A 24,159-nucleotide genomic window follows, 5' to 3' on the forward strand; every position below is an offset into this window, starting at 1 on the left:
AGGGGACGAGGGGACGGCAAGCTTTTTAGCAACCACTCGAATGATGGACCCGTTTTTAAGATAGTTGAAGACTAGGTTTGGAGAAAGTGATTTCAGAATTCTGTTTCGGGCACACCAGGCACATTGACTCACACCTGTAATCCCAGTGTTTTGGGAGGCCAAGGCAGGAGGATCCCTTGAGCCCAGGGGCTCAAGACCAGCCTGGACAACATAGTGAGACCCCATCTCTACAAAAAAAATAATTTATTTTAATTAGCTGGCCGTGGTGACGTGCACCTATAGTCCCAGCTCTCCAGGATGCTGAGATGGGAGGGTCACTTGAGCCCAGAAATTCAGGTTGCAGTGAACCCTGATCAAGCCACTGAACGCCAGCCTGGGCAACAGAGCAAGACCTTGTCTCTTAAAAAAAAAAGAGAGCATTCTGTTTTTGGCATTTTAATATTGGAATTCCTGTTAGATATCTAGGAAGAGAGGCCAAGTGGTCACTTGGGGCTTGGTGGAGAGGTCAGGGTTGGAGATGAAAATAACTGGGAGCCTGGGACCTGAATGAGACCACCTGGAGAGCAAGGGAAGAGCACTCGGGAGGCCTAGGACTGAGCCCTGGGCAGCCTAGTCGTTCAAGGTGCAGCCGAAGAAAAGGAAGCAACCCAGGAGCCGGGCAGGCTCAGCCAGCGAGGCAGGAGGAAAGCCAGGTGGGTACAGAGTCACACAAGCCCCAGGGAGGAAAGTCATTGCAAAGGAGGGGAAGCTGCCGAGTGCTGCCGAGCCGCCACACCCACCCACTCCTAGGAGAAATTCCTATTGCGTATAGCAGTCAGCTGGACCCTGTAATTTACTTTAGGAACCAGAGACTTCTGAGAGTCATTAGTAATGACACCAGGATAACAGGTATAAATCAGAATTGTCCCAGACAAACCAGGATGGCCCGTCACCCTAGTTATCGGTGCCCGGGCCAGGTGGGTTCCATGTGGAGGTGGAGGCAGAAGCCCAACGGGAGGAGGAACAAGGGGTAGTGGGAGGAGGAGCCACGGGGACAGTGACACTCAGAGATTCACTGACAGGGTGACGGACAGATCATGGAGGGGGCCTGCGATGGAATATTCCTTAGCAGTAGAAAGGAAAGGAACTATCAGTTCCCATAACACAGGTGAATCTCAGAGCAGTTATGATGACTGAAAGAGCCGAGCAAAAAAGACTACATGCAACATGATTCCTTTATGTAAACATTCCAGAAAGGATGATCAGTATATAGGGAGGGACCATAACTGGGTGGTTGCCTGGGGCCAGGGAAGGAGGAGGGGGAGACAGGGGTTACCAAGGGGCACGAGGAAACCTTAGGGGTGATAGGTACGTTTGTTCTCTTGAGTGTGATGGTTTCAATGGCGTAGACACATGTGAAAACTTATCAAGCTGTACCCGTTAAATATGCACAGTTTATTGTATGGGGTGTGTATTCTATTCCTCGATAAAGCTGGGAAAAGAGTTTTGCTGTAAAGAAGATGACACAAGCGGAACAGTAGCAGGAGATGTGATTTTATCTTAAGCATAGAAGGAAGAGAGTTGAACCTGCGTGACATAGGGGCATTTAGGCTGGCAGTGAGAGAGGAGAGCGAGGTGGGGACTGTTTGTGAAGGTTACTGCATGTCATGTGGAGGGCTTTGGAATTTATCCCATCATCGGCGTGGTTCTGCACCCCGTCGTGTGAAGAAATCATCCAGAGAACTTGTTCTGAGTCTAGAAGTTACCTACAGGCTGCCCTTAAGGCAGTGGTCCTCACACGGCATCCTCCTGGCTCCCTTCCGACTGCAGCTGCCGTGGGCGTGGGACAGTCCCCGCATGTGGACAGTGCCCTGCCTCAGGTGCTCGTGGGGTGCTCTGCCATGGGAGCACACTCAGCTCGTGCATGTGTGGGGGCATCAGTGCCCCGAGGGCAGCCTTCAACAAGCAGTGGATAAATGTCCCAGTCTTGGAGAGACATTTGCGACATGCATTTAAGCAGAAGACTCCCATGATCTGATTTCAGTTAAAAAAGAAAAAAAAAAGACTCACTGCTGCATAGAAAATGAAGTGTGAGTGCAGGGATTTGGAGGAGACACCGCAGAGTGGAAGCGGAGAGACCAATTAGGAGGCGGCAGTGGTGTCTCTGGCAGAGACCCTGGTGGCCTGGGCAAGGAAGGCAGCAGCACATTCCAGGCAAAGAGGTCAGACCCAGGAAGTGTTCTGGAGAGAGAGGCGAGGGACAGCTGGCAGATCGGATGGGCAAGTGAGAAAGAGAAGGATCAAGGGGGCCACGAGGTTTTTGGCCACTGCTTCAATGATGGAGCCATTTTTAAGATAGGTGAAGACTAGGGCTGGGGAAAGTGAGTTCTTGGAGTTCCGCAGAGGGCCCCCGTGGGAAGGAGCACCAGTTGGCAACAGCAGTGACCAGCTCAAAAAAATTGGGTTTTTCCTTTTTCCTGCCCTGTCTTGCTTTCCCCATTTCCTCTTGGAATCACCTGGCAAATACTCAACTTGCACCCAAGTCCTTGTCTCAGCCTCTGCTTTTACGGTCTCCCAATTATGATGCCCACGAGGCCAGGAAAGTTGTTTTATAAGCACTGCAGGCTTTTCGACGCAGATGGTCTCAGGAACTGGACTTTAAAGAACACTGCTATAGGCTGTGAAAAAACATGAAGGATTTCACACAGGGGAATGACTGGACAGATTTGCTCTGGTAGAAAATGAACTCTGGTGGCAATGTGAAGTCCAAGTTAAAGTAGCAAGAGACAGGAAGCAGGGAGACCAATTAGTAGGCTATTACGAATGTCCTGACAGGAGATAATGATGACGAAGGCAGCAATTGAGGCCGTCTCTTTGTGAAAGTCCTTTGATTTATATAGTATGTAACGGTTCGCACAGAAATGAGACCAAGCCTAGTTTCACACCCCCAGCACTGTGGTTTTCAAAAGCTTGCATTTCTAGCATTTCACATTTTCTTTTCTTTTTTTGGTATCTTCGACTTCCAAAATTTCATACATCAGTCTGATGCTATGCATCTTCACTTTGTTAAATCTTATGGTTTCAGGATCTTGACATTGGTGCCAAGAACGTGAAACTTTACGTCAACAGAAACCTCATCTTCAATGGCAAGTTAGACAAAGGAGATAGGGAGGCCCCGGCTGACCATAGCATCCTGGTTGACCAGAAGAACGAGAAGAGCGAGCAACTGGAGGACGCCATGAACGCTCACTCGGAAGAAAGCAAACGCACCCACGAGATGGCTGGTGCCAGCGGGGACAAGGAGCTTGGTCTCGGTTGCTCACAGCCAGCTGAAACATTAGTGGATGCAAAGCTTTCTTCACAAGGAAATGTGTCTGGCAAAACAAAGAATTCTACTAATTGCAGGAAAGACAGTATGTCCCAGTTAGAGGAATATTTGAGACTGTCGGCAGCCCCCACTTCGATGGGTGACATGCCCAGTGCTCCTGCCACCTCCCCACCTGTGAGGTGCCCTCCTGTCCACGAGGAGCCCTCTCTCATCCAACAACTGGAAAACCTCATGGGCAGAAAAATCTGTGAGCCACCCGGGAAAACCCCGTCCTGGTTACAACCTTCTCTCACCGGGAAGGACAAGAAGCAGGGAGGCAGGAAGCCAAAACCCCTCTGGCTTAGTCCCGAGAAGCCCCTGGCCTGGAAGGGCAGGCTCCCATCAGACAATGTCATCGGTGAGGGTCCTGGAGAGACCGAGGCCGGGGGTAAAGGCCCCTGGCATGAGCCAGGGTGGGGGACCAGCCGGAGTGTCAACACCAAGGAGAGACCCCAGAGGGCAACCACCAAAGTCCGCAGTGATGACTCAGACATCTTTAACCAGCTCCGCAACAGAGAGCGCCCTGCTAGTGGGAGGAGGGGCTCAAGGAAGGATGCTGGCAGCAGTAGTCATGGGGACGACCAGCCAGCCAGCAGAGGTAAGCTCCAAAGAGCAGCCTGACTTGGGCATCATCATCCCAGCGCCTCTAATTGGCATGAAGCCAGTTAGCTCCCTGGACCTCAGTTTCCTTATCTGCAAAAACAAGGTGGTTGTTCTCAACTAAGGGTCACAAAATCACTGTCTCAGGGGCCAAAGAGGTACATAAATGAGTGAAATGGGCAAGACACATTTTGCATGGTAAATTCATAGATGTATTTGTCATTGCCACCAAGGTATGTCCCTTTGCCCGTTTTTCTTGCAACACATGGCTTTTCCAAGCCATTTTCCAAAAGACTTTGTTCTCCTACCTTTCATAGAGACATCGGTCTCTAGTCACTTCACTTTATCCTTAACTGTACTGTTAGAAAAATAGCTGGGTACAGTGGCCAGGCCTGTAATCCCAGCACTTTGGGAGGCTTAGGTAGGAGGATCGCTTGAGCCAAGGAGGTCGAGGCTACAGTGAGCCATGATTGCGCCACTGCACTCCAGCCTGGGTGACACAGCGAGACTCTGTCTCGAAGAAAAAAAAGAAAGTAACACAAGTGTGATGATGCATAGCAATTGACACTTGCCTGGGTGTTGGAAGTGGCACAGGGAATAGTGAGGACTTTGGCAATTTGGAGACCACAAGCCCACCCACAGGGCGGCTGCCACTCCACTCAGGTTTCTAATAAGCATTTAGGAGTGCAAGGCCAAGCCAGGCGCAATGGCTCACACCTGTAATCCCAGCACTTTGGGAGGCTGAGGCGGGCAGATAACCTGAGGCCAGGAGTTCAAGACCAGCCTGGCCAACATGGTAAAACCCCGACTCTACTAAAAATACAAAAATTAGCCAGGCATGGTGGTGCGTGCCTGTAATCCCAGCTACTTCGGAGACTGAGGCAGGAGGATCACTTGAACCTAGGAGGTGGAGGCTACAGTGAGCCGAAATTGTGCCACTGCACTCCAGCCTGGGCAAGAGAGTGAAACTCCATCTCAAAAAAGAATAATGAATGCAAGGCCACTGTACCAGACTTCCCCTTTACTTTTTTCAAGAGAAACCAGAAATGTTTCTTATTTTTTGACTTTGGCAACTGATTGAGATTATTTTTAAACTACTGTATGTGTCAAAAAAAAAAAAAAAGGCACATCTGCTGGCAGGACTCACCCTGAGAGCTTTGTGAACTTTGCAGTAGATGATTAGATGATCTTCAAGGGCGCTCCTGATTATGAAAGGGGAGCCCATCAAGGCAGGGAGTCTCAATATTTGCACTCAGGTTTGGCTCCTGGGAAGGAGTACGGATAGCAGCTAGGAGTCAAACCATTGAATCCAAACTCAGCCGCTTACAGACCTGGGACTTCTAGCCAGGCACACAACTCTCCGGGCCTCAGTGTTTTCATCTGTAAAATGGTGATGACTTCCCCACCCAGTGTGGCAAGGAAGGAATGAGATGATGGCTTCCAAATAGCAACACTGAGCCTGTCACATGATGAGTGCTCGGCGAGTAGTAGTCGTCATTTCACCACTAGCTTGGACGAGGTCCTTTTCCATCCACAGAGCACTCAGGCCTGCCATACCAGGGCTCACCCCTAGAGCCTCTGGATTTAACCCCACCCCATACCACGTGGGAGCACAAACCCTGGAGGCAGGCTGCCTGGGCACGTATCCTGGCTCCATCACCTCCAACCCACACCTCAGGCAGGTTCTGAAACCCTGCTGAGCCTCAGTTTCCTCATGTGTAAAATGACACTAATAATACATGGGGTGCTGGGAAAATAAATGAGATCATACTTGTGGGGCATTTAACACAGTGCCTGGCACACAGGAGCCCCCAAGAGATATTAGCTGTTCTGTCATCATCATCACCCTTTCTGTGTGCTGCCTCTTGGTGAAATATCTATGCGAAGCCAAGGCATGCATTTTTTTTCTAGTTTTCTTTTCTTTTTTTCTTTTTTTTAACTTTTATTTTAGGTTCTGGGGTACACGTGCAGGATGTGCAGGTTTGTTACATAGGTAAATGTGTGCCATGGTGGTTTGCTGCACCTATCAACCCATCACCTAGGTATTAAGGCCAGCATGCATTAGCTATTTTTCCTAATGCTCTTCCTCCTCCCACTACACCCCCCAACAGGCCACAGTGTGTGATGTTCCCTTCCCTGTGTTCCTGTGTTCTCGTAGTTCAGCTCCCACTTATAAGTAAGAACATGTGGTGTTTGGTTTTCTGTTCCTGCATTAGTTGTTTGGTTTTCTGTTCCTACATTAGTTTACTGAGGATAACGGCTTCTGGCTACTTCCATGTCCCTGCAAAGGACATTATCTCGTTCCTTTTTATGGCTGTATAGTATTCCATGGTGTATATGTACCACATTTTCTTTATCCAGTCTATCATTGATGGGTATTTGGGTCAATTACATGTCTTAATGCATGAATTTTTTTAGTGATTCAAATCGGCATCTTCTGTATTAGAGAGTGTCTAGCAGATATACCCCTGACATGTCACTTAGGGTACAGGAACAAGTTCCTCAGACTCTAAGTGTCATCCTGGACAGAGCTGCCTCCTCTGATTCCCCAGCCTTACAAATTTTTGCTGCTCACCCCTTCTGAGACTTAACACTGAGGCTCAGTCAGTGTCAGGAGGAGGGTAAGGTGGAAAGATAGAGTTGAGGAGCTCTCTGAGGGCAGGCGCCTGGCTCATGGCAGGTCCTCCACAGTGTGGGAGGGCCATTGTAAGAAAGAACTGCAGTGACCAGGTGCACAGCATGCTTGCGGTAAGCCAGGCTCTGGTCCAGGCACGTTACCCAAATAACCTCCCAACAGACTCATTTTACAGATAAAGGGAACGTGAGATTTAAGTAACGTTTTTCAGGTCACACAGACAGTAAGGGTTAAAGCAGGACTGGAACCCAGACAGATCAGCTCTACCATACATGTTTCCAAACACTACCCTATAGTAGTCACAGCCTATGGTCACAGCCATCATCACCCACCTGCCCTGGGAAAGCCAGGCCTTCCAAGCTTTCCCAGCAAACAGTCGGTGCAAAGCCTCCAGGAGTTCCGAGGCAATGGTGTTACTCTAACTTGCCCAAGTTCAGGAGATTTTGTTTCACTTTAATTTCTTTCCAAGCATTTCAGTGCTTGGCTTAATGGCACATTAAGAACCAAGCCCCTGAGATTTCATGCTTGTTAAGCCAGTCGTGCTAAAAAGGAAAGTTGCTTAGAAATTTTAAATCATCCATTACCTAAAGCCAAATCCCATAGCCATGCCCTTCCGGAAAGGTACAGGCCAGCCCACCAAGAATGCTGGTAGAATGAATGACTGCCCAAGTTCTGTTCTGGGATTGGAATTTTGTTGCCAGTATAAGAGAGAGCCTGGGTACTGGGTGCACTGTCTCACACCTGTAAACCCAGCACTTTGGGAGGCCAAGGTGGGAAGATTTCTTGAGGCCAGGAGTTCAAAACCAGCCTGGGCAATATAGTAAGATTCCATCTCTACGAAAGTTTTAAAAAAAAAATAGCTGGGTGTGGTTGTGTGTGTTTGTAGTCCCAGCTATTCGGGAGGCTGAGGCAGGAGGATCACTTGAACCCAGGCACTGAAATGCCTGAAAATAAATTAAAGTGAAACAAAGTCTGCAGTTCAAGTCTGGAGTTCAAGGCTGCAGTCAGCCATGATCACACCATGGCACTCCAGCCTGGGTGACAGAGTGAGACCCTGTCTCTAAAAAAATGAAAATTGGGCTGGGCACAGTGGCTGTTGCCTGTAATCCCAGCACTTTGGGAGGCTGAGATGGGAAGATCACCTGAGGTCAAGAATTAGAGACCAGCCTGATTAACGTGGCAAAACACTGTCTCCACTAAAAATACAAAAATTAGCCAGGTGTATTTGTGCGCACCTGTAATCCCAGCTACTCGGGAGGCTGAGGCATGAGAATCGCTTGAGCTCGGGAGGTGGAGGTTGGAGTAAGCCGAGATCACGCCACTGCACTCCAGCCTGGGCGACAGAATGAGACTCTGTCTCAAAAAATAAAATCATAAAATAAACAATAAAATAAATTTAATTAATTAAAATTGAAGTAATATAATGTAGGGAAATTATGAAAATCAAGACAGAGCAGGATCCAATCTCCTTAAAAAAAGAGAGCGAGAGAGAAAGAGCAAGCCTGAGAAATCTTATGCTCAGCAGAGCATCTTGTTGAATGCCATCTGCATTTTGGAAGTATTTTCATCAGGGGTCAGTTGTTTACAGGTGGAGGAGATCTCATCAGTCCAGTCTGAGCAGTAAAGAGGATATTATTTGGAGAATCCTTAATGATCACCTTCACCCCAAAGGTAGAGAGTGTAGCCACTCATCACAGGGGACTGGAAGGAAGAACCAGAAAGTTGGCAGGAACCAAGGACGCTTCTTTGTGTTTCTTCTGGGCCCTACCTCTTCCTCTCTGTGGGCCCACTTCCCCTCACTTTCCTCATGATATCATCTTTCTCTGCTACTCACACGGCCTCACAGCCATATGAGGAGAAATGTGAGGAAATGGCCTCACAGCCCTGGAGTGACTATGCCCTGCTCTTGTTCCTGCAACCAATTCCAAAGTCTCAGGGGAGAAGCCGATTGGTCTACTTGGATCAGGTGTCCACTCCTTGTCCAATCAGTGATGGCCAAAGGGTGATTCACTGGAATGAACATGGCTCTGTGATATCCCTCTAAGTACTTCATCGTTTCCTGTTTTAGTAGCAATTACCACATACCTCATGGCAGTGCAGTTGATTTTGACAAACTTCAGTTCAGAGCTCCATAGTCCTATTCATCTCAATCTAGGAGTATGTCAGGAATTTTGATAGCACCATCTCATCATTGGGGGCCCTCCCAGATTGTGTTGACTGCAGGTTGAAGGAGTGGCTTTCTGATGTCTGTGCAGATTGTAGAAATGTTGGTGACGACAGAACAGAGCACTGATCCCAGCAGCTCCCCAATTCCCCAATTCCCATGGAGTCTGCAGACAGAGAGGTCCATGGGCCCCCAGCCAGCTCTCATGTCAAAGAGGTCTAAGAGCAAGGCTCAACTCCTCTGCCTTTTTTTTTTTTTTTTGAGATGGAGTCTTGCTATGTCACCCAGGCTGGAGTGCAGTGGCACAATTTCGGCTCACTGCAACCTCCACCTCCTGGGTTCAAGTGATCCACCCACCTCAGCCTCCAAAAGTGCTGGGATTACAAGTGTGAGCCACCGTGCTAGGCCATCTACTCCTCTGCTTTTAAACCCAGAGTGTACAACTCAGGGAGAATAGGTTAGAAAGCAGACGCAGAATGAAAGCAAAGTCCCTGCCTGCCTTGCGCACTCAGGCAGCGTCCCTGACACGTGACATTCGGTGCTGTCTCCTTGGTGCACTTGCAAACCAACCCAGGCCATTCATTTTAGTCAGTGGAAATCAAATCACATCAACTAAAGTCATGAGAATCCATCTGGGTAGTTCCTTCTGCCACATGTTAAGCCTCGTGCCTGAGGGGAGAGGATGGAAGAAACCTCTGGTATCTTTTTAAATGGTAGATGAGAAGTGGGGGAGGGCAGAGGACAGGGGCAGAGGGACTGACAGGTGGAGTGGGGAGTCCCTCAGCCTCTAGGCCTGATCCCGAGGGCTGCACAATTGTGGTGCCAGTGTCCAGCCCTCCACTGGCATTTCCACACACCAGGAGCTGTGCTGCGCACTGGGACACCTCCAGGAGCGAGGATAAAGTGGCAGAGAAGGCCTCTCCAAGGAGGCGGGTGACAAGCAAAGCCAGCTAGGTGGGCCTCCGGAGGAAGAGCACTCCTGGCAGGGGCGCATCAAGGGCAAAGGCTCTGAGGCCAGATGAGACAGCCTGGCCAGGGAGCAGGAGGGCCAGCGGGGCTGAAGCTGAAAGATCATGGTGGGGAGTGCAGAGGGGAGGGGGCAGGAGTCAGCGGCAGCTGTACTCAGGGCTGTGGGCATGGTGAGAGTCAGGTTGTCTTGATTCTCAGTGCAGGAGAGACAATGCCAGCTAGAGGGGTTGATGACAAATTCCATTTTAGGCACATAGAGACTGAAGTGACAGAGTGGACATGTCTGGACCTTCCAAGAGGTCATTGGAATTGAAGGATGGTGCCCGGGGAAGAGAAGGCAGAACTTGACCTGTAAAGTTAAGCAGGGCCTGCCTGGGAACCAGGAGCTAAATGAGGGCAAGGAAGGATGGCGGTGTCAGGAGAGGAGTGGCCTGGGCCTTGGGACACCCCCAGACTGAGGGGGTGGAAGGGTGGGACTGGGGTGATGGAGAGAGTTGTCAGTGGGAGAGGCAGAGAACCAGGGAGGTATAGTGGCTCCTAAGCCAGTGGAGCGGGAGGTATCAAATGGAAGAGGTTTGCCAGCGATGTCACACATAGACTGAAGACTGACAAAGACTGGGAGGTCATTGTTCACTTGGAGAAGGTGTTTCAGTGGCGGGTTAGGGAATTGTAGGAGTCTTACGGATGCAAAGGCCAGAAAGCCACCAAGAGTTTGACTTCAGGCACAGCTGGATCCAGGAGTTCAGAGGTTGTCATCAGGATCCTCCATCTCTCGACTCGTGTTCTCAGTGTTGGCTTCATTCTCAGGCAGGTTCTCCCTGAGAAATAGGGTAGAAAGATAGCCTTTGGCAATTCCACATCTACATCCTTCCAGCTTCAGCACCACCAGTTTAAAGAGTGCCCCTCCTTGAGGCCAGCTTGGAAGGATACTGTTGGCATTGATCCAATTAGATGGCCTGAAGGTGGGGGGGGGGTCCCCAAAGGATCCCCCATATCTGAGTGGAAGGGGAAGTGGAGTTTGAGTGAGCAAAACAGTCCCACCGGAAAGAGGCACTGGGTGGCAGGGGCTTGGGAGAGGCTGGGAGGTGGGAGGGGTGGCAGAGCACCTGAGCGAAACAGGGAGAAAATAGGGCCGTGGTTGGAGGGAGCCACTGGAGCGGGTCGCCTTCCTGTTTCTTCCTTTCTTCTCTTCCAGGTAGGAGAGATTTATGCATGTCTGCAGGCAAAGAGGGGAAGGTGCCAGTGGGGAAGGAGTGATTGAAGATTCTGGACAGGAGATAATTGATGGAGCCGAGCCCCCTAGGAGACAGGCAGGAAATGGAGTGCAGGGCACAGTGCGATATGAAAGGAGGAAAAACGAATGTCAGTGTCAGCAGCCGCTGTTTTTGCAGGATGACACCCTTAGATGGCAGTGAGCCATGGCGTGGCTGAGAACAGGCCACTGTGTGGTGTGCACGCCGTGGCTCTCATGTTCCATAAGGAGCGTGGGGCCTTCAGATCAGTCTGGGACCGTGTTCTCCATGCACTTGGGACACAGGCTTTAGCCATGTGTGCAAGTAAATTCCTTACATTATAATATACCTGGCTTAATGCCTTTTTAAAATAGCATTTTTGGCTGGGCACGGTGGCTTACGCCTGTAATCCCAGCACTGGGATTCGCCCAGCTGAGGTAGGTGAATCGCTTGAGCCCAGAGTTCAAGACCAGCCTGGGCAACATGGCAAAACCCCATCTCTACCAAAAAATAAAATAAAAATTAGCCGAGCATGTTGGTGCACACCTGTGGTCCCAGCAACTCGGGAGGCTGAGATGGGAGGATCACCTGAGCCTGGGAGGTTAAGGCCATAGTGAGCCATGATCACGCCACTGCACTCCAGCCTGGGTGACAGAGTGAGACCCTGTCTCAATAAATAAATAAACAGCATTTTTTTCTTGATTATAAAAGTATTACAGGCTGGGCCCAGTGGTCATGCATATAATCCCATGTACTCAGGGGGCTGAAGCGGGAGGATCGCTTGAGGCCAGGAGGTCAAGGTTGCAGTGAGCTTTGATCACACCACTGCACTCCAGCCCGGGCAACAGAGCAAGACCCTGTCTCTAAAAAAATTAAAAAGAAAGAAAATAAAAGTAATGCCTGTAGGGAACTTTAAGAAAATCAAGCTACAAAGAAGAAAATAAAAGTCCTTCCTGCTCCCCACCCAGAAACCAGGAACAACACTGTTAACACGGGTGCATGTCACCCGTACCAGGATATACTGCATTTAAAGCTGCGTATCTGGCTCTTTCCTTTTAACATTCTTTTACAAACCTTCCACCTGCCATTAAATTGTCTTTGAAAACACCGTTAGAGTCACGTGACTGTGACAGCCTCCAGCGCACACCCTCTTGTTGCTGACTCAGACGCCTCAGGCAGCAGCATCGCCCCTGGTCATGTGAGTTTCTACAGTGGGGAGCGACTCCTGGCAAAGTTTCTAACACAGCCAAGTTGTCTTCCCTTGGTTCACACGATGATTGCATTCTTAGAAAATTCAGTCTATGAAAAAATGCTTCATGTTTTTGCAAAAACAACCAGATTCTGGAATTGGGTGATCATAGACAATCTTTTTACCGACCTGAATGGCCCACAGGACAGTCAGAAGCTGTGTGGGACAGGAGACCAAGCTCTGTTCCAGGGACCCCATGCAGTGCAGGATGGTAACATGCCTGGCCCCAGCCATCCAGTGCCAAGAGGCCTCTTGGCTAAGGAGACAGCCAGGAACAACCCCGCTGGTTTCTAGAGGGCTCCCCTGGAGGTGGCCCTGCCTCACTGAGAGCCACCAGAGGAGACAGTCTCTAATGGTCCCCACTTCCACACATGCCACTCACAGGGCTTCCCCTCTCTTGTGTCCTTTCTTCCAGAAGACACCTGGTCTTCCAGGACGCCGTCACGGTCAAGGTGGCGCAGTGAGCAGGAGCACACACTTCACGAGTCATGGAGCTCCCTCAGTGCCTTCGACCGCTCCCACCGAGGACGCATCTCCAACACAGAGCTCCCGGGGGACATCCTAGATGAGCTCCTGCAGCAAAAGAGCAGCCGGCACAGCGACTTGCCCCCCTCCAAGAAGAGGGAGCAGCCAGGGCTGTCGAGAGGGCAAGATGGCTACTCTGGAGAGACAGACGCTGGGGGCGACTTTAAAATCCCTGTCTTGCCTTATGGACAGCGCTTGATCATTGACATCAAGTCTACCTGGGGGGACAGACACTATGTCGGCCTCAATGGAATAGAAATATTCAGTTCCAAGGGCGAACCAGTGCAGATTTCAAACATAAAAGCAGACCCTCCCGATATCAATATTTTACCAGCCTATGGGAAAGACCCCCGCGTGGTCACCAACCTCGTCGACGGGGTGAACAGGACCCAGGATGACATGCATGTCTGGCTGGCCCCCTTCACACGGGGCAAATCCCACTCCATCACCATTGACTTCACGCACCCTTGCCACGTTGCCCTGATCAGAATTTGGAACTACAATAAATCTCGGATACATTCCTTCCGAGGCGTGAAGGATATCACAATGCTGTTAGACACCCAGTGCATCTTTGAAGGAGAAATTGCCAAGGCCTCTGGAACCCTGGCGGGAGGTACGGCGTGTCTGTAAGAATTTTCTCAGAGTCCCTATCTGCGACTTGCTGAGAGTCTATGGGAAAAAACAGACCAGCTGGCTAGCCAACAAGAGATCAGTCCTTCCTCTCTCTTTCTTTTTTTTTTGAGATGGAGTCTTGCTCTGTCCCCCAGGCTGGAGTGCAGTGGCGCGATCTTGGCTCACTGCAAGCTCCGCCTCCCGGGTTCACGCCATTCTCCTGCCTCAGCCTCCTGAGTAGCTGGGACTACAGGCACCCACCAACACACCTGGCTAATTTTTTGTATTTTTTTTTTTTTTTAGTAGAGACGGGGTTTCACCATGTTAGCCAGGATGGTCTCGATCTCCTGACCTCATGATCTGCCCGTCTCAGCCTCCCAAAGTGTTGGAATTACAGGCGTGAGTAACCGCGCCCAGCCTTTTTTTTTTTTTTTTTTTGGGGGGGGACAGGATCTTGCCCTGCACAGTGGCATGGTTTCGGCTCACTGCAGCTTCAACCTCCTGGGCTCAAGCAATCCTCCCACCTCAGCCTCCTAAGTAGCTAGGACTACAGGTGCACCAACCCACCTGGCTAATTTTTGTATTTTTTGTAGAGACGAGGTTTCACCATGTTACCCAGGCTGGTCTCAAACTCCTGGGCTCAAGTGATCCACCCACCTTGGCCTCCCAAAGTGCTGGGATTACAGGCATGAGCCCCTGCACCCAGCCACAGACCCGGTCCACTCATCCCATCTTACACCATGAGTGTGCTAGGCCTGACCTCATTCAGCTCCTCCCATAAAGCACCTGTCTTGGTCCGGCCCCTAGAACCTGAGTCTGAGATGGGGCATTCTTTGGTAAGTGACTTATGGAGGGAGTGCTTCTAGGAGAAACGTGGCATAGTGAAGCAAGGATATAGTTTCCAGGAAGCCCAGCCTCAACCAGATCTTGAGGGAGCTCTGGAACATAAATTTCAGGTCTTTCCTGCCTGAAGGTGAAGGAGCAGGGTGTTAGAACCCCACCTACCAGGCAGTCATAGGAGCCAAGGCTTCCCAGGTTGGGGATGTAACTCCCACACCCTTCTAGGCAAGGCACTCTGAGAAAAGGATCCACCAAGATCTGGGTGGGGTACCAACAGCATCTGGCATAGTGCCTCACCCCCAAAAGAAATGTCGCTTGCCTGATGACATATCACAGTGATTCTCATGAAATTAGATCCCTTCCTTAGATCCATGTGATGCTTATGGTCCGTGCATTCCATTTGCAAATCTGTGAAGACTAATAAAGCTCACATTAATCAATACCAGTTAGGGGTTTGGGGTTGTATAGCACAGAAGTGGATGGGTTTATGCTCTTGATCTACAAATCTCTGGGATGTGAAGTGAGTTGACCCTTCTGTCATCTTGGTAACCCATTAGCCCCAGAGCACTTTGGAGACACGATCTTATTCACGACCGATGATGACATTCTCGAGGCCATATTCTATTCCGATGAGATGTTTGACCTGGACGTGGGGAGCCTGGACAGCCTGCAGGATGAGGAGGCAATGAGGAGGCCCAGCACAGCTGACAGCGAGGGGGATGAGCGGCCCTTTACCCAGGCTGGCTTGGGGGCTGATGACCGGGTAGGACTGGAGCTGGGGGGCTGTGGGGGGACCCCCAGATAGATTTCTTCCCCTAACTGAGAGTAGAGCAGGGAGAGTTAAGATGGATATCCTTTAAGCTGCTGGTGCCACTGTGTTGACATTTCCCATCTTTCTACTTCGTTTTTTTGTCCTCTATGTCATATTTCATTCTCTAATTATTTTTATTTTTTTATTTTTTTTAACCGAAGTAAAGAAAGTATTCAAATTTTAATCAAAGCCAGGAGAAATGAGCTCTGTGTCATCTCTGCAATTCAGAGGTTGGAAGTCTCAGGGGAGTTTTTGCTTTGGGTTGTGTTTTGATCATTCACTGTTGTTTTTGATGGAAGGACTAGGAACGCTTTTCATAGGCAGAGTTACAATTAAAATAATGATCATCACAGCCATGGTTTCATGAACACATATCATGATCCAAGCAGAGTACACAGTGTTCTTGTTTCACCTTCGTGACAGCCCTCTGAGTAGAGACTATTAACATTGCCATTTCGGAAACTGATGCTCAGACAAGTCAAGTGACTTGCCCAAGGGCACATCGTGACAGAGAAACAAGGGTAGAACTTGAATGTGTGATTCCACAGTTTATGCTTTTAATTGGTAAGCAACTTATTTTTTTTTATTTTGTTTAGAGATAGGGCCTGGTACTGTCACCCAGGCTGGAGTACAGTAGGGTGATCACAGCTCATTGCAGCTCAAACTCCCGGGGCTCAAGCGATCCTCCCACCTCAACCTCCTGAGTAGCTGAGACTACAGTACATGCCACCACGCCTGGCTAGTTTTTTTTTTATTTTTTGTAGAGATGAGGTCTTGCTGTGTTGCCCAGGTTGGTCATGAACTCCTGGACTCAAGCGCTCCTCCCATCTTGGCCTCCCAAAGTGCTGGGATTACAGGCAGGAGCCGCCACACTTCGCCAGATAAACAAATCTTTTAAAATGAAAGATGACCTTCAGGGTCAATTCAAGTCAGGACCAATAGGAAAAAGAGGAGATGGTTAAAGAGGGTAGGGGAGAAATGGGGACAACACAAGCCACAAGGGATGGGGCTGGGCTGTGGGAAGGTCGTGACCGAGGCAGGACTGCGACATGTCGTGTGGACCCCATGGTGTTCACTGGGGATTGTGCCTCGCAGCCAGGCAGAGCATGGGGTGCAGGAGCAAGGCATGGGGAGGTACAGGCAGCTGGGGAGTGCATGCCCCTCCCCTCCCCACATCTAAGGAAAGCGGCCACCAAGAGGGGCAAGCCCATTGTTGCCAGTTCTCCTGATTTTTACAAGAGAAGCCAGAAAGCTGGATTTTTCTGTAAAATCTCTCCATTTAAAAATGCTGGCAGTGAATTCAGATGTTTTCAAACCTTCTTTGGGCCACAAGCCGTGCCTGTGCTCCTGATTCGACCCAGGGGTCTCCAGGTGGGAGTCCACCCTGGGCGCTTCCATTTGCCCAGCGTTTTCCAAATGACGAAGGTGCTCGTAAGGGACTCTGATGGGCCCAGCACTGTGAGGGGCTGGGGGATCACTCTCTCTGTCTCGTGAGAGACGGGCGCCTTCACTTCGTTTTGCACCTCAGCTTGAAGGGGCTGTGAAGGGGCTGTGAAGTAGTAAAGTCTCTTTTGCCTTCACTTATGGTGCAAAGAGACAATAAGCAAGCAGTTTATATGTAAGGCCCAAGAAGGGTGTGGTGGCCCACTGTTGACTCTCTGAAGACCAGGATTTTTATCCTGTCTACCCATGGAAATCACTTGGGTGGATCTTTAAAAATGTCTGGGCCCCACCCCTAGAGATTCTGCTTCAGTGAACGGCCAAGGTTAAGAACCACTCTCTATGGTTTGAATTCTTTCTCTTCTTCCTTCCTTCCTTCCCTCCCTCCCTCCTTCCTTCTTTTCCTCCCTCCCTCCTTCCTTTCCTCCTTCCTTCCTTTCTTCCTCTCTCCCTTCCTTCTCTTCTTCCCTTCCTCCTCCTTTCCTTCCTTCCTTTCTTTCTTCCTCTAGCTCACCACATAAGCATTTATTGAGTCCTTCCCTGTTGGAGGAAATCTAAACACCTTAGCTGTTAGCATCAGGCTCCTCCCCAACCAGTGAGAGCTGCTGACAAGGATGCAGACCCTGGAGGGTCAGGGTCTGCCCATATCACTGGTCCCATAGCTTCCACAAAGGCAGAAAAATCCAGGAAAACACACAGGGACTTACCTGGGCATAGGGTGGGCAGTGGTAAATGCAGAAACAACCAGCCAGCTAGCTGTGTGGGTATCACTAAAACCACCCCCTTTTCCTCTGCTTCTCCAACCCATGTGCAGATCCCGGAGCTAGAGCTCCCATCCAGTTCCCCTGTCCCCCAAGTCACCACGCCAGAGCCAGGCATCTACCACGGAATCTGTGAGTAGCTCTCCTGGAGCAGTGTCGGGTGGAAGGAGGACCTTCCGGGGTCAGGGGGAGTTGTGGCCACTTGGGACAGGGTTTCCCTGGACAATCGGGTGGGTTGGACACTGTACAGAGACACCAGGCTATGGGGCAAGTGGAGGCTGAAACCAGCCTGCGCTCAGCTCCCTGGCCCTAGCGGGGCCACCTCACTCCAGAGGAGGGGCATCTCTTAGCATTTTGCCCTCCCTGAGGGGCATTTTTGCATTTTGCATGCAGACACCCTATGAGTTAGCTGTGACCCTGACCCAGGAGGCTGTAGTTGGCCAGAAAGTGTGAAACAAGAGGACATTAGAGCCTGAAGAGACCCAAGGCATCTGTTGGTGCAGTGCCCTGAGCTGTCTCTTCCAACTCCACCAAAGAGCAGATGCACAGGCAGAGAAAGCCTGCATCTACTCTGCCCCGGGGGTGGGGGCAGGTGCACAGGCCCAGGGTACCAGGTCTTCTGACTTTTCAGAAGAAGTCGGAAATCTAGAGTCTTACGTGAAGTCTCCAGATTCTCAAATGTGGGTAACGAATTTTCTCATGTTTTAAAATATCGCATGAGCCAAACAAAACAGTTATTGTGTATCTGGCCAGCTGGCTGCCAGTTTGTGATCTCTGAGCAAATCCCAGGGGTTTTCTGCTGGGCCTGTTCATCACCCTTCTTTTCCATTGATCCTTCCGGCCGGTTCCTCTCTTCATCCATGCGTGTCCACATCAGCCCCTCCCCGTCCTGGGGAATCTTCAAGCCCAAGGTCACTGCTGATTGTGATCTCCTCCCTCCTGCGCCCTGCTAACCAGGTTCCTGGCAGCCTCACTTCCTGCTCTCTCCTGCCCCCTGTGAACGTGACCCGCTTCTACTTTATCTTCTGAGAACAAAAGATGTGACACTGTCGGGCTCCCCTCCCCACCTCCCCATCCTCATCTCCAAAATGAAGCCGGAGCCTCTCTGAATCCTGGTGTCAGCCCTTCCAGTACCTCCCCATGCCATCTCTGGAGTTCACCTGCAGGCACCTGTGCAAGCCACACCTTCCGCCTAGGATGCCTCCCTGCTCCATCTCTGCCTTCTGACAACCGCCTGTCGCTGGCTAGGTTCCCTAGACGCAGACCCTGAGATGGAGTTTACTGGGGTGTGCTCTTGTCAGGGAAGGGCAGGAGGCAGGATTGGGCAGAGGGAGAAACTGATCTGCGGTTCAGCCACTTCAAGGCCTCAGCCTGCTCCACAGGGAGCTCGGAACCTGGGATGGCCCTTTGGGGTCATCCTGAGTTGAGTGAGAGGCCACGTCTTTATCTGTATCAACGTGGCACTGGCTATGGGCTGCCCCTGGGGAGGGGCATGGCTTTTTATTTTACTTTTTAATTTGTATTTATTTATTTTGACACAGTTTTACTCTGTCGCTCAGGCTGGAGAGCAGTGGCATGATCTCAGCTCACTGCAACCTCCGCCTCCCAGGTTCAAGAGATCTCCTGCCTCAGCCTCCCAAGTAGCTGGGATTACATGTGCCCACCACCACGCCCAGCTAATTTTTGTAATTTTAATAGAGACAGGGTTTCACCATGTTGGTCAGGCTGGTCTCGAACTCCTGACCTCAGGTGATCCACCCACCTTGGCCTCCCAAAGTGCTGAGATTACAGGCATGAGCCACCAAGCCCGGCTGGACATGGCTTTTTGCAAGGAGACTCTCTTCAGCCAAGGGCAGTCGCAAGTCAAGGGCCTCAGTGGTGAGCTGCCAGCCGTCAGCACTTCCCGCCACCAGAGGACTAAGTCCTTCCGTTCCTGGGGGTAGGAGGTGGGGTCTGAGCAGTGCCCTAAGTGAGCTCCACATCCCCTCCCTTACGGCCCTTCTGCGACCGCATCTCCTCCCCAGGAGTCTTCCCTATCATCTCCTGTGAAAATTCATCTCTCCCTCACCCACTCCAAAATGACCAATGATCTCTTAGAAGGTGCCTTATTTGGAATTCTCATAGCCCTTACATTCCAAGGCGCACTCTCAATTACTTTCGAATAGCAGCAGTTTTAAAGGCCAACCTAACATTAGGCAAGAACCTGGGTTGAGGCTTGGTTTCATCTCCCAGACAGGCACTGTGCTGGGCTTTCTCTGCCTTATCTCGCTGTAACACTCCTAGCTCTGTTTTCCATGAGAGCAGGCAGCTGAGGCTCAGAGATGGAGTCACCGACCTAAGGTCACACGGCCAGTACAGAAGCTGGGAGTGGAAACAAAGGTGTTTGAATCCAAAGCCCACATCCTCACCACGCTAGCAGATTGCCTTAGGGTTGCCACTGGGAGACCACCTCACATCAGAAGCCTCTGTGCAAGTGTCAGTGTACCCCATGAAGCTGTGAGGTCCCAAAAGACAGCCATCGTTTTTTATTCAATGTGGTTCTCCCCTAAGTTGGTCAGGATTTTTTTTTTTTGGCAGGGGATGAATAATGGAAATTTAATTCAAGCTGAGTTCAGCAAAAAAGGGAACTTATTGGCTTATGCAACTAGAAGTTAGGGGTCGTCAGTTTCCACACAGCTGCGTTCAGTTACGAAAATGATGGCATCAAGACATGGTGTCTGCCTCCCTCTCCCTGCCTTCTTTTCATCTCCTGCCGTTCTCCCATTCAGTGCCATCCATGTGGAAAGTCCTGGAAGCTCCAGTTTATGCCTCCTTTCTACCCAGCAGTCCCAGATGAAAGACAACTTCTGTTTTCCTGAATCCCAGTAGTTGCAACTACTATCCCAGAATTAGATCTCTGGGTCTAGCTTGAGTCATGTACCCATTCTCTTTTTTGTTTTTTTGTTTGTTTGCTGTTATTGTTGTTTTGAGACACGGTCTCACTCTGTGGTCCAGGCTACAGTGCAGTAGTACAAACACAGCTCAGTTCAGCCTCAAACTCCTGGGCTCACGAGATCCTCCCGCCTCAGCCTCCCGAGTAGCTGGGACTGTAGGTGTGCCACCGTGCCCGGCTAATTCATATTCATCCTTAAGTCAGAAACTGTGACTCACCATGGTGGGTAGAGTGGGAGGTGGGAGATGGAAAACAGATTGGCCGGGCCTGGAGCCCAGAGAAAGGGGTCAGCCACCCAAGCAGTGTGGACTGAGCACAGGGTGGTTCTCCAGAGCAGATCAGAGTGTGGTCACCAGAAGGAAGGCAGGAATGCTGGCCAGGCAGAAGCAGCCACTGTCGCCTTCATCTGATGATTTCCCCAAAGATGCTGCCTGTAGATGTGTTTCCTGCTGACCTGGCTCCTGACCTTTCACAGAGATGTTATTTCAGTGCCTTTGGGAATTTGGCCCCGGAGTAGAGCTCAAAGACCTTTTTACTGCAAGGCAAGTGTAATTTCTCCTCTCTTCTCAGTAGGAAGGCAGAAGAGCCTCTCAACGAAGCACCCTCTGCGTCTGTTTTGAGGCCTGTGATTGCTGAATCTCTTCTCTCTGAACCTTTGGCTTTTTCCTCACCGTATTCAAAATCCTCAACCCGCTTCACCACTCCATGCAAGAGCGGAGCACAGAGAGAGCTTTAATAAAGTGACCCGGGGGGAATGTGTCGGGGTTGGTAAATATGGCCAATCCTATTAATGTTTTGAAAGGGGATATATGACTTGCTAATTTGCAGATGACACTAATTTTGGAAGTTTTGCAAATATCAGCAGTGATGAATAAGAAAGGAGCTGAGAGGGTTGAAACATAGGGGAGAAATAAAATTAATTTCCATTTGTATAAATACTAATTGATACACCAGAGGAAAATGAATATGGAATGTTGGATATTAGCTCGAAAAGGAGAGTAATCAATTTCAGAACAGCCCCAAATTAGATGGAATCGCAGTGCAGCTTGCCAGGCAAACAAAGAGATTGCAGGCTTGGGAGAGTCTGGGCCGGCATCTCTTTGTTGTCACAGAGGGAGGCGGCATTTCTCCCTCACACTGATCTCCATCATCCAAATCCACATCCTCATCCACCTGTGGCCCTTCCATCTCAGGAGTGGTGCCCACAGCCCCTCTGTCACCTGGGTCAAAACTTTTTTTCCCCTTCTGTATCCAGACCATTGAGAATCCTGGTAGTGCTATCTCTGAAACAGATCCTGTATCTGTTCCCTTCAACCCTGTTTTCATTGCCACCAGCCTTGTTCAAGCCATCCTTACTGCAACAGCTTCCTCCCTGGTCTCCCTATAAAATCCAACTGATGGGAGCTTTGTAAGATGCAGATCAGATCATGTTGCTCCCCTGCTTCAACATAGAACCTGCCAGTAGCTTCCCATTGCAAAGAGAGGAAAATCCAAGCTTCTCGATATGATCTAGCCCCTGCCTACCTGTCTGATTTCATTTTCTTCTACTCTCTCCCTTGGCCACTTGGTTCCACCTATGGGTCAAATTTGTTCTCCTCTCAGCCTGGAATGTTCTTCTTCCAGAAATGCAAAAGCGTGATAGGTTCCTTCTCAGCACCCTGGTCTCAGCTCAAATGTCACCTCCTCAGGGAGGCCCTCCCTGACCACCTCTGCTCGTATTCAGTCGCTCCCTATCCTGTTGTTATTGTTTTTCATGGTGTTCATCACTCTTGGAACTGTTGCCTTTCTTTATTCATTATGTGTTTATTGACAGTCTTTGCTAGAATGCAAGCTTCTTGAGTTCAGAGATTGTGCTCTGTTGTTCATTCCTGCAGCTCTTATGCCAAAAATAGGTTCTGGTACACAGTAGATGATCAATAAATATTCGTTTACCATTGACTGTGAATTTGGTAAAACCCAATAGTTTTCGTTTGTCTCATTTATTTGCAGATCTCTACTGAACCCCTACTTGTTCATTAGTCATGTGTTTAAAATTTTTACTAAAAACATTCATTGAACATCTACTAAGCACTGTTCTGGGCTCGGGGGATACAGCAGTGAACAAAACCAGCAGAGTCCTGGCCTCAGGGAGCTTCTATCTTAGTGGGGGAGACTGATGAAGACAAATAAGCAAATCAATGTAGACTCGATTGTCAGGAAGCATTCAGTGCTATAAACAACAAGGCGAGCAGGGTAAGGATGTAGAGAGTGATGTGGTGAGCAGGGCTGTTTGAACTCTGGTTATTAGGGAAGGCCTCTCAGGAAATGACATTGGAACACTGACTCATGCTGAGAAGGAATGTGTCAGCTAGCTTTTGCTGCCGAACAAGCCAATCCAAAATCCACTGGCTTAACACAACTACCATGAATTATATTCATGATTGACTGGTAATTCGGTGGCTTGGCTGGGCAGCTCTGGGTGAGCTGGCTTGGTTGGCCTCTACTGGGCCTGCTCGAGTTCCTGATCAGCAGGGAGGTGGACTGGCAGCTGAATGACCTAGGACATCTTCACCCACCGGTCTGGCAGTGGGGAGGCTGCTGGCTGGCGTCTGGGTTAGTTGGGCTGCCTCACACAGCATTCTCAAGCCCCAACTGCTTTACAGGCTCTGCTTGCCTCACGTGGGCTTCTGTCCCAGTGTTCAAAGCAAATCACGTGACCCAGAGTCAGGCGTGGAGAAGGAGACTCCAACTCTGGATGGGATAAGGGGCAAAATCACATTGCAGCGGCAGGGACACAGGGTGGGACGAGTTTGTAGCCACTTTGCACGTGAATGATGTGGCGAGAAGCACATGTGCAGGGTGCCGTGCTGGCCACGTGTTTTTTTCATCTGCCCCGGAGATGCTCAGAGCTACCTTGGCACCACAAAGGATGAAAAGGATCTGAGGGCTAAGTTACAAAAAGTATGTTGGGAGATGACAGGGGCGTGGGAGAGAAAACCGAGCTCCAGGGAGGTCAGGTGACCCAGCCCCTCTTCATGGCCACAAAGAAGTCCTTTCACCTCTCTGGGCTTCCAGTTCCTCATCTGAGCTGCAAGGGGGTGGTGCCAGATGACACCCCGCTTCCTTCTGCCCGCTCTGTGGTGCTGGTATTTCTGTGAACACTGCAAAGAGTGAGTCTTATAGTTAGCTACCCAAAAGGGTGCTAAAATACGTGGCAAATTCTCTAAGGGCAGAAGGGTTTATTGTGTTTGGTCTTGCTCTAATGAGAGACTGTTAAGGAAAGAGACATTCCAGCCAATTATCTGACAGGGCTTGATCAAGAGATTCATTCCATTTGAGTTTCCTGGGCAAATGAATGACACCTGGGCTGTTTTGCCCCAGGGCCACAGAAGGTCACTTCTAAATGGTCTCTGATTGAGAGAGGGTGGGAGCAGAGGCAAAAGGATGGCAGTATCACCCTAGGTCACTTCCTTTACTCTGAGCCCACGTGAATCCTTGTGATAGCAGCCAATTTGCATAAAATGTCAGTTTCCAGCACCGGGGCTTACTGATACAAGTCTCCATGTAGTTGCTGGTTTAATCATTCCATCTGTACTGAGCTCCTACCGTGTGCCACGCACCATGCCAGGCTCAGGACACAGTGGTTTAGAGAAACAGATGGGGTTTCTCCCTCAAGGAGTTAGGCATCTGGCGGGGCAAGTGGATATTTACCAAGATCACGAGATTACAGCAGTGACCGGGGCTTGGAAAGGGAAATGTACAGTGGCATGGCAGGTTATCAGTGGAGGTTTGACCTGGTCAAAGAAGTCAGGAGGGCTTCTCTGAGGAAGGGAGCTGGGATCTGAAGGGTGTGCACAAGTCAGCCAGGCCATGTGAATTCTAGAGAGGGGTGACAGCACATGCAAAGGCCCTGTGGTTGGAGAGAGAGGAATATAAATACGAGAAACTGAAAGACAGTCTGGGTGGGGCCTAGGATCCCTGGTGCACAGTGAGGTCAGAGAAGTAGATAGAAGTCTGCTGGAGAATGCGTTGTTGGCCAGAAAGCATGGGAAGCCACCAAGGAT

The 24,159-nt window shown here is 50.0% G+C and overlaps 1 protein-coding gene across 19 annotated transcripts in view; it reads left to right on the forward strand.

The window, feature by feature from the left end:
• The window catches only part of KATNIP (katanin interacting protein), a 230,036-nt gene that overhangs the window by 186,604 nt on the left and 19,273 nt on the right, over positions 1–24,159 (forward strand). For 16 of the 19 annotated variants that reach the window (XM_063654214.1, XM_063654211.1, XM_054452717.2 and 13 more), the window contains 4 exons: positions 3,065–3,944; positions 12,611–13,333; positions 14,730–14,935; positions 17,238–17,316. In XM_063654214.1, the coding sequence (XP_063510284.1) occupies positions 3,065–3,944; positions 12,611–13,333; positions 14,730–14,935; positions 17,238–17,316 (1,888 nt within the window). The remainder of the gene's footprint in view (positions 1–3,064; positions 3,945–12,610; positions 13,334–14,729; positions 14,936–17,237; positions 17,317–24,159) is intronic. The other 3 variants (XM_063654226.1, XM_063654227.1, XM_063654222.1) reach the window with 2 other exon arrangements.

Source organism: Pongo pygmaeus, chromosome 18, assembly GCF_028885625.2.
Source record: "Pongo pygmaeus isolate AG05252 chromosome 18, NHGRI_mPonPyg2-v2.0_pri, whole genome shotgun sequence".
In the NCBI taxonomy this organism is placed as follows: domain Eukaryota; kingdom Metazoa; phylum Chordata; class Mammalia; order Primates; family Hominidae; genus Pongo; species Pongo pygmaeus.